Here is an 18724-nt window from a genome sequence, read left to right as displayed (position 1 = left end):
TGTTCTACAAGTGTCAGTAACTTATCAATGTGCAGATTACACGATTTCTCATTTAGAGGCCAGTCACATGCCCGCACAACTGACGTTGAACATATCGTTGCAACAAGCAGCTTATCCTACAGTTGGGGTCTTCAAATGCGAATATCGCCAGCAACATTCGTAATTTTTTAGCTTTTTCAACAAAATTTGATCACTTTAAGTGAGTAGTGTTACCTATCAAAACCGCGGCAAATTTACCGCCCCGAATAAACTGTGCCAATTTATCATAAATTAAGATGATTATCGGTCTCATCAGGGCTTCCTGCACTCAGAATAACGGACTGAAAATGTTCCAGTTTTTCATGTAATTGCGGAGACCTCTTTTTCGGATTAACTTTTCACACATGTCATTCATACTTTCATTAAGCTGTTCTCATCAATACCCTGCAGTATATTATGTCCGATAAAATACACGTAAACAACTTGTAAATAAAATTTCATAGTTTTATCATTAAATGGTAGCGCCGTAGGCACACCTCGTGTTTAGATAAGTGACACACGACCACCTGTCGTACTTTGTCCTGAATATACATCGTCACCCATGCTGGCATTACTTTTTGTGAACACAGAACACACCATGCTGAACTTCCTGCTCCTACTTTCTGTGACGGCCTTTGTAGGGGTAAGATGACGTTGACATGAAATAACGTTTGTATCCAATCACCGGGTGTATTCCCACGCAATCTTCAAATTCAGTACTCCACTCATTTATTAAGGTACAGATTATACTGGTTGAGCCCAGAGGTTGAAGGCCACTGCATGTGTTCCGAATCTCTACATGAGTTCAAAAAAGTGCGACGCCTAATTATTTTCGACGTTCCTAACCTGGGCCTTTTTTGCTTCAAACAAAGTTGCTTTGTCCTTTGGTCAAAAGCCAAAATGTTATTCAAAGTGCGACAATGCAACAAATGGTCAAAATGTGGCATTTTATTTCAAGGTATTTTTACTTTGACGTCGGTGAACATGTCAACATCGTGCTCATGACACTTTGTTACGTTGTGGTATCAGATTTTACTGTATATATGAAAGGAATGTCGTTCAAAGGGCATGGGCTAAATTCATCAGTGTCTACGACTAATATAGACACATCAGTTTCTTCCAACCAGGAGAACGCGGTCGGGAAGCCAGCTGGATGAAGAAACGTCAGATGTAATGTTGTATTCAGACAATAGGCGAACATTGAGAAACTATTTGAAAGCATTTTGTAACAGAACGACTCGTCCTTCCGTTGACCGTTGCACTATGTTTGTGTGTTTGTTGTTAAAGGCCACACTCAGCAATATTCCAGCGAGATGACGGCGGTCTGTATATAATCGAGTCTGGACCAGATAATCTAGTGATTGACATCATGAGCATCGTTCCGCGAAATTTGGATACGATGACATGCATCAGCCAAGTTGGCGAGCCTGACCACTCGATCCCATTAGTCGCCTATTACAACGAGCATAGTCGCCTTTTACGGCAAGCATAGGTTGCTATTCCAACGGATATACCGTTGTATCAAGTATTATCTTCAGATAACGTTTTTTGTTTAAGAAAGTCAGGAAGGTACGTGCAGGTCAACATGAGTGCCAAGATGACAGCTTGATAAGGACATACATTTGATCTGAACAGTTTGAACTTACAATATGATCTCTGCTCAACTTCGATACCATGTTTATTCATAATATGTCCCTTCCATTTATATATTTGAATCAATTCGGATTGTAAGTACATAAAATTTAGGTTTCACATGTAAGTTACGATTGCCATAGGGATGCTGAATTACCTTTGTAATCAGTAAACAGAAAAAATACCTTCTTTACGTTATTTCAAAACTTGTCAAACTACAAATGAAAGTTTTAGGATGGCTCTCACATCTAGGCCAACCGTTTACGTTATTTTAGCAGCACATGTACAGTCTGCATACCTACTTGTCGAAACATGGCACCTTCCAGCGGATGCTTCTTCAGAATGTTCAACCGCTGTCGCTGACGTTCAACGCTTTTGTCCAATAGTTCTGAAATCGGATGTTTTGTGCATCCAAGCAAGTGGCAATCGTATCTACGTGGCATTACCCATGAAAATCAAAGTGTTTCCTTAGTCCTGAGGTTGATTTTCTAGGTGTTAGCATTAATACAGGCAAGAGGCAGTGTTGAGCCAAACCCTATGCTTTTGATAGGATTTGGGGTGCTGGTGTATGTGTGTGTGTGAGAGAGAGAGACAGGTAGCAGCTCACACGAGAAATTACACGACCAAGTAACCCAGGTTTGACTGGAGCTAACCATGTAGATTTGATTTGAATCTTACAATGGACACTGCTATTGGCAGAGATTTCTTATGAATATGGAAAGGTTTTTACAGCTGTCATATACTGCAGTATTGACATACTGTTTATGCTCCTCACAGTCATACTCCGTTCAAGAAGAGATGATGTAGAAACCATATAACAACTGCTTACTAAACTTATACATAAAGAGGATACTCCAGCGGAAGAGTAATTTACGTCCGCTTCACATGTCTGGGAGTGTGCATCAGCCAAACAGCTGTGCCGGTATCTCTCTCATTGATTCATTGTGTAAAATGTTAACATGTGTGGGAAAGCAAGGACTTAAATAGAGGTATGACACTGATGGGGCTAGGATCCAAATATACCCAGTGAAGAGGTTTTGTTTTACTGTTTCTTCATAGACTTTTCTTTATCATTGACTGTGTTAATCATGTTGCTCTGTTTGAACTCTCCAACAAATGGGAATCAGGTGTTATCTCTTCCAGTTCATTGTTTCTGTACTCCCCAAAATCTCTGCCTCTCTGCTTGTGGTAGGACAGAGACTGGGTTGTCAAAATACGTCAAGTGCAACGTAGGATCCAAACAAGGCTGTATAATAAGACTTAGAAACTGCAAAATGTTTATACATCATCTTGTAACTAGAATGGAAGAAAATGGTGGAATGGTTTATTCATTTGGAATAAGTATTCCTTCTATTTGTGCGAGAAATTAGGCTGGTACTGTTGCAGCAGACTCTACAAACCAGCTCCAGGAGAAAACTAACACTATTGAAGAGGTTTGTAATGCTACAGAAATTAATCTCAGTCGCATCAGGACATGAAAGTTGCTACTTTTGTAGCGCTACTAAACGTCTCTGGACAAAATAAGAACACGAAGCACAAAAGCAGGATTAACATTTAATCAATTTCAGCAATAGTTTGAACACTTAGCCTGTGATGAACCGGGTTTGTCTGTTCCATGATATGACCTCTATTTTGTTATGGATGTAAAATATGGGAAACTACCTATTGTGAAACAACAGTTCTTAGATAATATTTACGTCTCAGCAACAATATCTGGTCCTTGGTGAGTTTGGCAGAACCCCTCTGTCAGTATCATTACATGTCAGCACAGTCTGCTACTAGTGCAGGCTCATCACTACAATTACAATTCCTACACTACTTTGTGCTCAAGTCACTGGATGATTGTGGTAACCACGGGCAGCCATCATCAGGACCCTCATCTACCAATATGGATTTGGTTTTGAATGGTTAAGTGAAGACATTGTTAATATCAAATTGTTCTGTATGCTTCTCATACGGGCAGCCATCATCAGGACCCTCTTCTACCAATATGGATTTGGTTTTGAATGGTTAAGTGAAGACATTGTTAATATCAAATTGTTCTGTATGCTTCTCATAACACAACATGGCTGCCTCTTCCACAATCGGCATCTTCGTCACTTAAATGTCAATACTACAAATAACACAAGTCCTTATTCAATTGGTAGCGGTATTTAATATCATCACCTGAACTTCCGCTGTATTATGCAAGAATGATGTCAAGGTTTAGATGTAACAACTTTAGAATAGCCATTGTATGTGGTAAACACTCGAACGCCCCGTGTGAAGAACGATTGCGCATCTACTGCCATGATATGTATGTAAACCTCATGAGGAGCATGTGATAAAAAATACAATAAGGAAAAGGACAGGACGGTATTTATATATTTTGAGTACGAGTACTAAAGAAATAATGTCTGACCACCAGGTCCATTCATCGACCACAGCATCCAAAGCATCCACGCCTTCTGCTGCGACCACCACCGCCATACCCGTCCCTGCTGTATCAACGCGTCATGTGAAGGACACCAACGAACACAACAGCTTTCACTTCTATTACGATCACACATCAGTAAGTACCCAATAACCTTACTTTCAACTTTACACACAGTTACCAACAATTAAGCACATTTTACGCAATCATAAATACTTTATGTTACGGTTTGTGGGTATGAACCTGAAACATTTCAAGGGACAATTTTCAAAATGTACAATACTATTTTCACAGAGATCATGTAGGTTGTTCATTATTGTTTGGGGGCACGGGTGGCTCGTCTAAGGCGGCGCGAATCGCTGTGGAGTGTCCCTTGGGCACGCCAGAAACCTATGAATGTGGGTTCGAATTCCGGTTTCTAGGTTTGGCAGCACCATACCCGTGCTCGTGGGTTTCACCGAAGTGGTAAACGTCTAAGACCTGCATCGCTTCGGGCTTTCCTCCCACATTAAGCTGACACGTCGTGATTTAACTGGAATAGTTATAAAAGCGGCGTTCAATCCAACTCACTTACTCACTCACTCACTCACTATTGTTCCTATAACGTCACGTGTGTTGTGCAGGGTAACATGCTTATGATCGGCCACTCGTCCTGCTATGTACTGGCTCTAACTGACGCGGAGAGGATAGCAGTCCACGACCCTGTAAAAATAGAGACTTTGGAAGTAAGTCATTTCATATGTTGAATTGTCTTGTCCGACTAGAACGGTGGAATAACCTAGCGATTAACGCGTAAGCCTGAGGAGACACCACATGTGGTACATGTGCTTCAGTGTGGGACAGGGCTAGAAACTCTCAGGAACCAAGCTGCAGTGGCTTCGAACTCCTGTTATCATCTTTGCTTTGCCACCGTGAAAACATGACACATTAACTCATGCATTTACTTTCCATTGCAGCATGAGACAGGGAAAGTAACACAGCTGCGTGTGATGCTAAATTATCAACTCGAGTTGAAATTCTGCCAAACACATATTATCTATATTATGCGCTTGGTCAATGTTTCAAAACTTAATAAAATGTCCTGTCTATTGTACAGTTGCAGTTGATGGCCCTGGTAGCTAATCCAGCATCGCAAAGTCCTGTAGACAAGACGACCGCCCCTTCGTTTATCACCCATCACTGTCGTCACCGTAATGTCTTCAATCTGACTCGGGCATAGATACTTTACTGTGACGTAGCTGTATTGATGGAAATTCAATTTTATTATCTCTTAATAATAAACTAATACGGATCACATATTTAAGAAGGACTGCACGCGCCCTACGTCATTGTAATCATATTACAGACATGATGGTTGATTGATAAGTTCTGAGCCACACATAGTTAAAATTTTGGGAATAGTGAAATCTTTTGTTTTCTACGCTACCTCATAAGCACAGGAGTCTCTAATGTAAACTGGGATCTGTGACCTTTGGAAATTGGACAAACCTGAGGAACATGTAATGATGAAGTACTTGCAGAAGAAGGGCTTAACACGACAAGCCATATATAAAGATATGAATACAACTCTGGGGAAGGATGCCCCTCCGATGCCAACGTCAAGGGGTGGACACCAGAGCTTAAGCCTGGCAGGAGGAGCCTTGAAGGCGACCCCGACCTGATAGGCATGTCATGTCATCAACATTAGACGAGACTCCACCTTTTGGTGATGACCGACAGGTGAATGCCTGACCCTCATATTACTACTTCAGTAGGCATTTGCCAGGAGAGACATTCCATTATCATACAAGAAAACATTGATGCAGAGCATCAAAGTTCCCCGCCATATGTGATGCCTCACAAACGCATGATTATGATGTTACTGAAAGGCATGATGGAGCATAATTATATTAATCACAAATAGCACAACGCTGTTGTGGAATATTTAAAAACAAATTGGAGTATTGGGCAATACAGTTGATACATTTGCATAGGGTAGGTCTATTTAAAAATAGTTTCTTGTTTAACGCCGCACTCAGCAGTATTCCAGCCATATGACGGCGGTCTGTAAATAATCCAGTCTGGACCAGATCATCCAGTGATTGACACCCAGAGCATCGAACTACGCAATTGGAATATGATGTTATGCATCGACCAAATCGGCGAGCCTGACTACCCAATCCTGTTCGTCGCCTCTTACGGCAAGCATAGGTTGCTGAAGACCTATTCTTACCTGGGTCTTTATTTAAAAAGTAGATCGAAGGAAATGGAAGCAATTTCTGGCACAAATGTAAACATGTGGAAATAGTATCAAAACTGCCAACAACATTGGCAGATGCACATACTCAAATAACAGATCACATTCTTTTTACACTTGGCATTTGGTTATAATAATGTAAATGAAAATACTAAGGGCTCTATATGGCAAAACAAGTCATACTAGATAAGGTCTTTTTGTCACAACCACAGATGAACAGACTCAAAATATTATCACGTAGTTGGAGAACATTTCAATACCGGGACTAATCGATAACGGAGATTCCTCGTCTCTTGTTTTACGTTTTTTGGTCAGTTTCATTTTTATATTTCTTTCTTTCAAAGAATAGTAATTGTGATCATGATGAGTTGAGTTACTTGGTTTTTTTCTATGTACTGTGTTTTATCCGGTGTCAGTAACTGTTGTGGAATGTGGTTTACTTGTAACAATGACTGGTTTGAGTTCATATGATGATGATTGATTGGTTTCTCGTTTAACGCCGTACTCAGCAATATCCCAGCTATATGACGGCGTTCTGTAAATAATCGAGTCTGGACCAGACAATCCAGTGCCTAATATGCTGAGTATCGATCCATGCAATTGGGATCGATGCCATGCATCAACGAAAGCCTGACCATCCGATCCCGTTTGTCGCCTCTTACAACAAGCATAGTCGTCTGATATACTGTTAAGATGTAACATAACAATTCATCCATGCTACTAAACAGAAGTATCACCGCTTGTCCATTCGGATTAATCTGACCCAAACCATTCCGCTGATGAGAGTCAAATAATGCATACGAATCGAAATCCGTAAAAATTGCAATGGAGACATCATTAAAAGTTACCAAAAGTGACGGGGATATCAATATTGCTTGTTGAAATGATTCTATGAAATTTGTTTTCCCTGCTTGAATATTTGGAGCACCTGTGACAGAGCCAGAAAACTGATCTGTTATGTAGACAATATCGCTTGAGGCAGTGGCTGCTGGGAGCTGATTATGACCTAAATACCCCTCAAAGCCTTCGGTGTTAACTATGTGACTGTAGAGAGCTGTGCCTTCATCCAACATATTATCGAGGTCAGTGGAACACGGTACAGACGCAAATAGATTTGAGCCATGGGACACAAAATATATGAATGACCAGAGCTACGGCTGTACATTGAATTCCATTAAACGGTTGAAAAATACTACAGCCTTGATGCAAATTCGCTGACACACTACTCCGATTTTGCTTTGACTTTACTACCAAACATTTCACATGTGGCTATGTGCGGTGAACTGATTAAAAAAACACGGGGGACTGGGTTAATTCAAAATACGGAATATAACTATTCCAAATATTTCCAGTGAACATGAGCATCCAAACACTCAAAAGTGTGGTATGTAGAATATGGAATTCAGCCATATTACATTTATATTGAGATGTCGTCGTTGTTCCTGAATAAGCATATTCAGAACATAATTTTTATTATGCTGTTATTTACGATCTCCGGAGCACAGTTCTTCTTTTGTATACACCGTGAAAATCAGAAAATTAGTCCTTGAGGAAAAAAGGACATCGGATTACACGTGAATGGTTTAATAATGTCAGCTAATGACCAGATACGGTCAGATGCATCAATTAACTACATAAAGACGATTTTGAAGTATATCTTATTGCTGGAAAAGAATAGCATCAACATTCCACGCACATGATTTGTATGTTTTGTTTCCTGCGTGGCTTGAAATTTCAAATAAACCAACATGTCGACACACATGCCACAAAATTACCGTTTCCGTATACTTCCCCGCCTTAAGGGCGGGGAAGAATGAACTTTGGTGATGAAGAACGTATCAACTCATTGGGCTCCAAAGTATATATGAAATAGATATCAAAATTGTTGTCCTAAATATGATATTACAAAGATGTTCCTTACTGCGCGTCTTGTTCTCATGCAGATACATGGAGCATTCTCGTATTGGATGCAGCTCCAGTGCTTGCTCCACAGGAAGCACGAGACTATCGGTAGTTATACCGAAGGAACGTGGGAGTTATGTGGAGGATAAAGCACGTTCGAGGGTTTTTATAATATTTAAAACCCGCATCCGCGGGATAACACCGAGGGTCATTAGTTTTAAATATAAAAGCCCGAGAGGTGGTGTTTTATCTACATTATAAAGCGCAAAAAAAAACCTGAAAAAAACATATATCAATATTTTTTTATGTTTCAAACACACTGTCCATCAACCTTAGGAAACGGGCGTAAAATGTCTGTGGCTGGCGTCCGTTCCTTGACAACGATTGTGATGTGTTAGCGCCTCTGCAGACTTGGTACACTCACTGGGTTACAGATACGAAGGTTGCGTGTTCGATCCCCGGGCATATGCATAAAACATTTGACATTTTATTTTACATTTCAATACATTGTGTTAAAATGCAAAATATCCGAGGAAATTTGAGAAAATCCCTGTTTATGAGATTTCACCAGACTGGTTTGTACCGGGAGGGAAAGAGTTCGTATAACGAGGGAACACCATGTACATGCTTTGTAACGATGGCAGATAGGAGTTGTCCTTTGATGCATGTTAGGGTGTGTTAGGGTGTGTGCGTGTGTGTTAGAAGATAGTTACACTGTATTTAATGAGTTCCACTGTTGGTTTCACACTAAGTTCCTTTACGTACAGACTTCTGGGTTAACATTTTCTTTCAATTTGGGAATCGACACGTAACAGAGACATACGTGGGTAATGGTGATCCGTACTGATCTGGAATACCCACACGAACACGAGAATGGGGCACTGGTGATCTACAATGACCCTGAATCCCAACGGGAAGACACACAATGGGTATTTTGAAGGGCGAGAGCCGCTGTAAACAATATTGTACCAACATGGTGATGTGTTAAGTTTGTGTGAATGGAAAGCCAAAGTTTTTAAAAAATCAAGAAGACGTTTATGACTTTTGTGTATTTGTCAAAAAGGCCGCTTTTCTGGGCTCTTGTTTCAAAAGCTGGACACCACAAACAAATACCTAGTGAATCCATGAACTTTGGCATGACGTCGTTTTTACATTGTGCCGGTCATATACTGTGACAGGTATGTCTAAGCCAGTATACCACTTACTCCATTGTGTTTCAGTTAAATATGAATGTCCCGGACAGGATGTTGAAGCCGTTTCCACTTAGTGTTCCTAGAGCAAGTTAGGGTTCCATTTAGAAATCCGAAACAAACTGGCATCTAAGTGCGGGTGCCACCGGCGTGGCAGGTTACACTTCCTTACAGCTGGTATCATCGCTGATTGATGGTGATTCATAAACACATGCTCGTTATGTAGAATCGCACAACCGACTCTGCTCTTAGCAGAAATTTCTAATGATAATGAATGTACACCAGGTGACCAAGCATACACCCTGTAGGGAACTAACTCCACCATGAACACCCACGGTGCCAATGCACAATTCGTGAGCTATTCGTGTCTTTGCTTTATCGGTAATTGTTCTCATTATTCGGCTATGAATATCGACAGAAACTGGCCCGTTTCAACATTGTTCCCATGTCGGCAATCGAACCAGGGTCTGCGGCATGACAAGTGAATGCTGTAACCAGATAGTGTTTGAGATGTGTATTGCTGACACATGCCTGCTCTCACATGAACATTAAGGTCATGTACATGTCAACATTATAAACAGAATAATTGTCTTGTCAGTTTGGACAATAGATTCCATAAAGAAAATTAGATTCATAGGGAGATAAATGAAATTTTATTGCAAGATATTTGAACGCAGTTTTCTTCTTGCATTAGCAGGAGGCACTAAAATGGTTGGAAAAGTAGGGGAAATCATGTGGATAGAGCAGGGGACAAAAATAGCATGGTGGATAAAGATTGGTAGAAAAAAGCATGGTGGATAAAGCAGGAGACAATAACAGCGTGGTGGACAAAGCATGTGACAATAATAGCATTGTGGACACAGCAGGGTACAATTATAACGTCGTGGATAAAGCAGGGGACAATAAAAACATGGTGGATAAAGCAGGGGACAATAATAGCGTGGTGGATATAGCAGGGGACAATAATAGCGTGGTTGACAAAGCAGGGGACAATAATAGCGTGGTGGATAAAGCAGGGGAAAATAATAGCATTGTGAATAAAGCAGGGTACAACGATAGTGTGGTGGACAAAGCAGGGGAAAATAATAGCGTGTTGGATAAAACAGGGGACAATAATAGCGTAGTGGATAAAGCAGGGGACAATAATAGCGTGGTGGATAAAGCAGGGGACAATAATAGCGTGGTTGATAAAGCAGGGGACAATAATAGCGTGGTGTTTAAAGCAGGGGATAATAATAGCGTGGTGGATAAAGCAGGGGACAATTATAGCATTGTGGATAAAGCAGGGCACAATTATAGCATTGTGGATAAAGCAGGGTACAATTATAGCGTAGTGGATAAAGCAGGGGACAATAATACCATGTGATTCTCATGAGCGGATGCGGGAGTATGGTTTTACGCCGTTTTTAACAACATTCGAGGAATATCACGGCGGGGAACACCATAAATGTCGGGAATCGAACCCGGGTTTTCGGCGTGACGAACTTTAACCACAAGTTTACCCGACCGCCCCGAATATGGCATGAGAGGGAGAGTGTGGAAAGGATGGTACGTGGTTGTGTTTTGGGGTATGGGTTTCCGGGGCAATGCCCTTCCTACAAACGAACATGGGGCAGAGGAATCAGGTCACATTTTCAAATATAAATGATGTGGGTTCTCATTGCAACTCTTTTGCTCACAAGTACTAACCTGACGGCCAAAAGAAACGTTACCATTTTAAAAATCAAATAGCAAAAATTTAAAATTATCAGTCCTAAATCAATGCAAAACACATCGTCAAGGGACAAGAATGTTCTCAGCAGAAAGGTTGTTTGTTTGTAGAAAATGCAAAAAAGTGAAAAACAGCCGAAACTATAAGTGCTATAACGGTATGTAAGTGATATTGACGGCTTCTCAGGCACTCACACTTAAAAAAAAAACACAACGGAAATGCCACGACTGAAAGCCGAACAACGAAAGCGGGCCCTAGGTATGATACAGATGGGAGCCACTCATGCCCACACTGCTAGAATGTCCCGACTGTACGTCGTTGGCAACGGTATGACTGACAGAGAGTCATTTTCGCTGATAAAAGCCGGTCCTATGTGTTCAGAGAAGATCGAAGACAACGTGTTTCGGGTAGAATCAACGGCGGCATGTTGCGTTTAGGAGGTCGTGCCATATGGTGGAGGGGTTGGTATGGTGTGGGGAGGAATTTGTTGCCAGGAGAGAATACCAATGGTCATCGTTAACATTCATCGAAAATTTGACAACTCAATGTTACATGGATGACATTCTCCGTCCGACTGTCCTACTATTTACACAACAGCTGCCTTGTGGTGTCAGCATGACAATGCCAGGCCCCATACAGTCCGAATTGTACAGAACTTTCTTGCAGCCAATAACGTCAACGTGTTGCCGTGGCCTGCACGCTCCACAGACATGTCCCATAGACCATCTCTGGCATGTCATGGATCGTCGTGTTCGACAGCGACCACATCCTCCAGCCAACATACAAGAGCTGATCCATGCCCTCCAAGAAGAATGGCGACGTATCCGTCGTGACGACATCAGGCTACTCACTTTTTCTGTGTGCCGGAGAGATTTTTATATCTTGTCAGGTAGCGGGGGGTGGTCATACACGCAATTAATGTGACGTGTCAATTAACTTGAGCGATCTTAGATGTGTTTGCCGTTTGTCCATTACCATGAATACTTGCTTTTGCTAAACCACCTCAATTTGGGCAAGTGACATGCCAATATCGGATGCTGTATGACTGTCATTTTCAATGTTGATATCGTTGAGATTTGGATCTTTTTAATTCATTTTACCTTATGCATCTATCTTTGTTTGTTTTTTTCACCTAGAGTGATTTAAAAGCGTGGTAAAACTTCCTTTGGCTGAAGGTCTATGATGTGCAGATTAACGACCTTATCTTAATGTAACAGAAATCGTTTTCTGTTCCATGGTATATTAATGTGAGGCACACCTAGCATTCAGCTGTTGTTCTTGTGATAGAATATAGTTAGAGGTCATGCTAGACTGATAAAGGGGCCTTCATAAATGACTTTAAGATGTGAACGATCCCAATCTATTATTTACAGACCAGCATGGCGCGCAAACAGAACATCTAATGGCGTTAGTCTGTTTTCTCTGGCCAGTGACACTCCCATGGAAACGATGCAGTGGCGTTTTAGCGGCCAATATGATCCCGCCCCATATCGTCACAGACCAACGCCAAAGTCAGCCATGTTCGTGAAGACGCGACCCCGGAGTTCATCTCAACTCAACTAAACACGCGACCTGCGAAAAGGTGACACGGTATATAATCGTATCCGAATTGCGTTGATCGATACTCATGGCATCAATCACTGAAGTATCTGGCCAAAACTCGATGTATTTGCAGATCGCCGTCTTATAGCTGGGATATTGCTGAGAGCCGCGTTGAACAACAAACAAGCGTGCAACATTCTGATTAGTAAAATAAGATTAAAATCAGATATAGCAAGGTTAACTAAACAAACAAGCAAAAGAAGTCATCAAACAGCTACTATGTTGTGTATTGTATCTGAATCCCCATCACTGCTGACACATACAGACGTGAATGAATCTTTTAGATAGCATGGAATTTCAAATTCAAATATTTAAAAACTCAGATATTATATAGACGTTGACAGTAATATGATCCGACTGGTTGACCTGATATCAGCATCTGTCTGTCATGACAACGTATTACTCTGTCCTCCTTGGTAATATTCAATACTGCCATTTGAAGCTCTTTAATGAACAATCATCATCATCATCATCAGTATTCAGCTGCGGAGAACAAACCAAACTTCTTTATTGCAATGAATGCAACGTTCCGGTGTAGAAACTGATATCAGTATCCAGCGAAAGATTACAGAAATGTGATGTGGGAAGGTGTAAATGTAGATAATTGATGTTTATACGAGGTGGAATGGTGATAGATTGATGATTACACAACAGATAAGGTTGACATGTTAGCCTGATTGATGTACATTTTAGACTAAATAGGACATACAATATTTCATTTATGATGAAGGATCACATGAGACTGGTTTACCCTGCGACAATAAATATAACACAACTGTTCTTTCGTGTAGCAGTATTATCTAGTTAACAATAGAATATAAATGACAAGCGCAATTATTAACGCATTTCGTCATTCCTGTTTGCTGAATAATACTTTCACTGGTTTCTGGTACAGAGGACCATGGACATTATTAACACATTTCGTCATTCCTGTTTGCTGAATAATACGTTCAATGGTTTCTGGTACAGAGGACCATGGACAGTATAAACATATTCGTCATTCCTGTTTGCTTAATAATATTTTAAATGGTTTTTGGAACAGAGGACCAAGGGCATTTTTACATAATGTCGTTGTTGTCACATCGAGACTCCATTGACATTTTCAGTATCCCGTATGAATGTGTGAAAATTATCAAACACAGTTAAACACATTTGTTCTTGTTATTGTCACAGATGTTCGCCACAGTGACAAATTGTTCATGAAACATGTTCCAGGATGATTGGGCTGATATGCCACGAGGTGCAGCAATCATTCGACAGCAGGTGTCATCAGGAAAGTGCTTCCTCAGGGTATCACACGGACAGTTATTTCAATCAATGGAACGAACAACGCACGTGGACAAGCACCGAGTACATTACGAAGACGCGCTAGCCCATGACCATAACGCCAAGTCCAGGTCATGTGTGACATGGCTAGGATCAAACACATAGCACAGTGGACAACAAAAATACAGTGAGACCATATTATTTGCGATAGTTAGTAAGCTACCGGCGATGTTGCCTTTGTTGTATACAATGTAGCCCCGTTAATCCAGACTGTTTGCTTGATTGTTTGTTGTTTTACGCTTCACTCAGCAATATGTTACCTATATAATGACCGTCTGTAAATAATCGAATCAGGACCAGACGACCCAGTGACTGACATCATGATCATCGATCTATGCAATTTGGGTACGATCATGCACAAATAATTGCTATAGGTTGATTTATTTTAGGATAATGGGTATATATTTTTGTTTTAATACAAATACTGTACACCATGTGTCGAGAAGCCGAGGTTAATTAGGTCCGTGTTACTGTTTACGATACACCTACAAACCCAAGTTCGTCAATAATTGGGGGCGGTTAGGTAGCCTAGTGGCTAAAGCGTTCACACCAAAGACCCTGGTTCGATTCCCCACATGGTTACAGTGCGTGAAGCCCATTTCTGGTGTCCCCCGCCGTGATATTGCTGAGATTCGCCAATTGTGTCTAAAAGCACGTGGCAAACATCAACTCAGCTGACTCGCCCCAAAACACTCAGTCACTGTCTGATTCCATCACGGTTGAACCTATCATATATAACTGTCTATGACCTATGCCTTCATGAAACATTTTAAACATTGATGACAACTTCCTTATTCTATTATGATGCGACGTTTCGTTAACAGAATGTTACTGTTACTTACCAACTTCTAAACATGCAAATCAACATGTTAAGACAGGCAATGTATCGCAGTTGAGCATAACGGGGGAACATGAGGACTAAAATCAAAACGTCAAAGTTCAACGGAATTTTATATCCCGAGTTCAAACAAGAGGGCAGCCAAATTCGTAGAAACCTACATCCAGGAACTGTTGTGACACCCGATGTCCCAGACACGGGCGGGCGTGTCCTGGCAAGTCGAACCTAACAAGGACTATGATTCGATTACAGAATAGTAACTTGAATCAAATTTGTTTTATTCAAGAACAATTGCAAAGATTACATCAAGGGGGAAACGAATCGCCACTTGACATAGCTGATAGGGAGGCAGTCTTCATCTGAAATTCTGGATCCCATCTTCAAAACTGTCAGTCTCTGTATAACTTGGTATCGATGTATCACGACCGTTTGGGAGTGATTTAACAAAGAACGTTCTAGTTCTTCTTGCCCTTGTTTTGATCCTTTTCGCCATTCTACTGTTAATAGTGATAAGTTTTGTTGTACCTAGAACACACGCACAACATATATCACATCTAGCTCGTATCTGAAACAAAAGACTGTTTATTGTATATACCAAAGTCCTCAGCATTCGGCAGTGTAACTAGTCATTGCGCAGTGTAAAAATCTACACTCTAAAGCGTATTAAACCAAACATTTTGCAGTTGTTAGAATGACCGAAATCAATTAATGCCGTTCGGAACAATACGAAAATATGGTTACAGGCATTCTACAGGACGTAGGTACAGAGATCTAAATGTGATTAAAAATACATGTAAAGAGAGAACTAAAATGTGGTTAAAGATATATGTAAAGAGAGAACTAAAATGTGGTTAAAGATATATGTAAAGAGAGAACTAAAATGTGGTTAAAGATATATGTACAGAGAACACACACGTGGTTAACGATATGGTTTAAACATATCTATTTTCACAAAAGTGTGACAATGGATTGGTAAACAAGCGAAGCGCTTATGTTAATACCGCTCCATTACACATAGGACATATTACAATAAATACATCAGTGAGGGTTAGATGTTACAAATGAATTGTACATGCCAAGCTAGATGTGTATACATGATAAATCTATTAGCAGTTAATATTTAACAAATCATTTAACTGAAAATCTGGCAGATTTTGATATAAAACTTTGAATAGAATCTAATATTAAGATTTGCTCTTCCTTACTCAAATACGAATTTCCGCATAGCACTATTTGTAAAGGATAACCAAGTTGGTAAACATAGATTTCATTTCGAAGAACATAGTAATTTGTACGCACAAAAAAAGAAGTCTAGAGAATCTCGGGTATGATATCCACAGGAACATGTTTTTGTATCCAAGATATATCTATTATACTAATCTGCGTTAAGATCGCCTGAGGCGACTGTGAATGATTTGACATAATGCGCTTCCATAATTTAAATCCAAGTTTATACCGTTATCTCCCTTTACGTGAAGCAAATTCTTAAATTGTGTAACGATCTCTGTTCTCGTTAGGTTTTCTGGGAACATATTCCAGAGTTGTAGCTGGTGTAAATGAATCTGCATAAACTTTTGTTTAAAATTTACACTTCACTGTTTGAAGATTAGCTTTATACCTTAAGTCTTAATTTGTGTTTTCCGAAACTGTATAAGGAATAAACCTACACAGATATTCCGGGGATAAATGGTTATTCATTTTGTAAAACATTACCAGTTTTAAATTGCATCTTCTGTCTTTTAATGACTTACAATTTGTTTCATTGTAAACATATGTACAGAGAGAACTAACATCTATATACAGAGCACAAACACTAGGTTAAAGATATACCTACAGAGTAAAAACACGAGGTTAAAGATATATGTGCAGAGAGAACAAACACATGGTTAAAGATATATGTACAGAGAGAACAAACACGTGGTTAAAGATATATGTACAGAGAGATCAAACACGTGGCTAAAGATATATGTACAGAGAGAATAAACACGTAGTAAAAGATATATGTACAATGAGAACAAAGACATCGTCAAAGACACATGTACAGAGAGATCAAACACGTAGTTAAAGATATATGTACAGAGAAAAACACGTGGTTAAAGATGTATGTGTAGAGAGAACAAACACGTAGTAAAAGATATATGTACAGTGAGAACAAAGACATCGTTAAAGATATATGTACAGAGAGATCAAACACGTGGTTAAAGATATATGTACAGAGAGAAAAAAACACGAGGTAAAAGATGTATGTACAGAGAGATCAAACACGTGGTTAAAGACATATGTACAGAGAGAAAAAACACATGGTTAAAGATATATGTACAGAGAGATCAAACACGTGGTTAAGGATATTTAAATGTTAATAACGGAGGCCATGTACAAGTATCATAAATTGTCAGTGTTTTATACTCACTCCTTAACCACAACGATGTCACTGTGGTAACACACATGGCAATAACCAAAGCTGTATATCTGAAACCGATGTAAAAATATGCAAGTGAGTAAACGTATTTATCAGTTGGATAGAAATACGTCTACCGATTTACAATACTAAAAGAGCTATACTTACAGGTTCTTCATTGCGCAGCTTCCAACCGTTACTTGCTACCAGCAACCGATGAATACAATCAGAAACCAAACAAAAAAATCGCGTGAATCAACAGTGATATCAAATCAGCACTCCTTTCAATGAACGGACACCTCCACCCATCACTCTCCCTGGGTGTGACACAACTCGTGTACAAAGTCTGCGGCACTGCCTTGGGGTAGTTCCGGCATCACCATGATCATCAACTACACTGATTCCTGTGTCCTGTTAACCCCGTGGTGATTCCGGGTTGAAGTAGGACCCTAGTCTGTCACAAGACCCTGAAACAATTATTTCCAATACAGCAAATGCAAATCTAAATTGTTTGGCACGTCTAAATTACTGCAGTATCGGGAAATGAAGAAAGTCTCTGGGCTCCTTATCATTATATTTTATAACTATAATTTAACAACTGTTTTTTTTCTGTATAATATGGTTATTTCAGAGACTAGACGTTAGTCTAGTAGGGCCGCGGCAACTGATGCTGGTTGTAAGATGGCGACTGAATGGATAGGTTGACCATCTTTAGCCATCTGTTTGTACTCTCTGTATCTATATCTTTACCCATATGTTTGTCTGTACCTATATCTTTACCCATATGTTTGTTTGTACCTATATTTTTACCCATATGTTTGTTTGTATCAACATCTTTACCCATATGTTTATTTGTACCGATATCTTTACCCATGTGTTTGTTTGTATCAACATCTTTACCCATATGTTTGTTTGTACCTATATCTTTACCCATATATTTGTTTGTATCAACATCTTTACCCATATGTTTGTTTGTATCAAGATATTTACCCATATGTTTGTTTGTACCTATATCTTTACCCATATGTTTGTTTGTATCAAGACATTTGCCCATATGTTTGTTTGTATCAACATCTTTACCCATATGTTTGTTTGTATCAACATCTTTACCCATATGTTTGTTTGTACCGATATCTTTACCCACGTGTTTGTTTGTATCAACATATTTACCCATATGTTTGTTTGTACCTATATCTTTACCCATATGTTTGTTTGTATCAACATATTTACCCATATGTTTGTTTGTATCAACATCTTTACCCATATGTTTGTTTGTATCAACATCTTTACCCATATGTTTGTTTGTATCAACATCTTTACCCATGTGTTTGTACTCTCTGTATCTATATATTTAACCTTGTGGTGTTTTGTATCTACATCTTTAAGCACCAACACATTTTGGAGAAAATCACTGGCAAGAAGAACAAGAAAGTCCTTTGTTGTCCATTATCCATTGTC

The 18724-nt window shown here is 39.7% G+C and overlaps 1 protein-coding gene and 1 long non-coding RNA gene across 2 annotated transcripts; one reads left to right on the top strand and one right to left on the bottom strand.

Annotated features, from left to right (window-relative positions):
* The first annotated feature begins 542 nt into the window (after positions 1-542).
* LOC139465472 (uncharacterized) lies at positions 543-5389 on the top strand. The gene is made up of 4 exons (XM_071247195.1): positions 543-661; positions 4058-4201; positions 4687-4788; positions 5160-5389. The coding sequence occupies exons 1-4, from the start codon at positions 581-583 to the stop codon at positions 5280-5282; spliced, it is 450 nt and encodes a 149-aa protein (XP_071103296.1). The 5' UTR covers positions 543-580; the 3' UTR covers positions 5283-5389.
* A 9842-nt stretch (positions 5390-15231) lies between these two features.
* Positions 15232-17474, bottom strand: LOC139465514 (uncharacterized). The gene is made up of 3 exons (XR_011653170.1): positions 17435-17474; positions 17279-17337; positions 15232-15393 (listed from the first exon to the last, which is right to left on the bottom strand). It is a non-coding gene; the product is annotated as an uncharacterized lncRNA (long non-coding RNA).
* Positions 17475-18724: the final 1250 nt, after the last annotated feature.

The sequence above is a fragment of the Haliotis cracherodii genome, unplaced genomic scaffold, assembly GCF_022045235.1.
Source record: "Haliotis cracherodii isolate W230 unplaced genomic scaffold, xgHalCrac1.p SCAF_18, whole genome shotgun sequence".
NCBI classification, from domain to species: Eukaryota; Metazoa; Mollusca; class Gastropoda; order Lepetellida; family Haliotidae; genus Haliotis; species Haliotis cracherodii.
The sequence above is the reverse complement of the archived record's forward strand: the minus strand, read 5'-3'. Positions and strand labels throughout refer to the sequence as shown.

Excerpts from the sequence above, each read along its gene's own strand:
- LOC139465472 (XM_071247195.1), top strand. The coding sequence starts at position 581 with ATGCTGGCATTACTTTTTGTGAACACAGAACACACCATGCTGAACTTC. Across the intron at positions 4,202-4,686 it reads TCTATTACGATCACACATCA|GGTAACATGCTTATGATCGG; the intron begins GTAAGTACCCAA and ends TGTGTTGTGCAG. Across the intron at positions 4,789-5,159 it reads TAAAAATAGAGACTTTGGAA|TTGCAGTTGATGGCCCTGGT; the intron begins GTAAGTCATTTC and ends TCTATTGTACAG.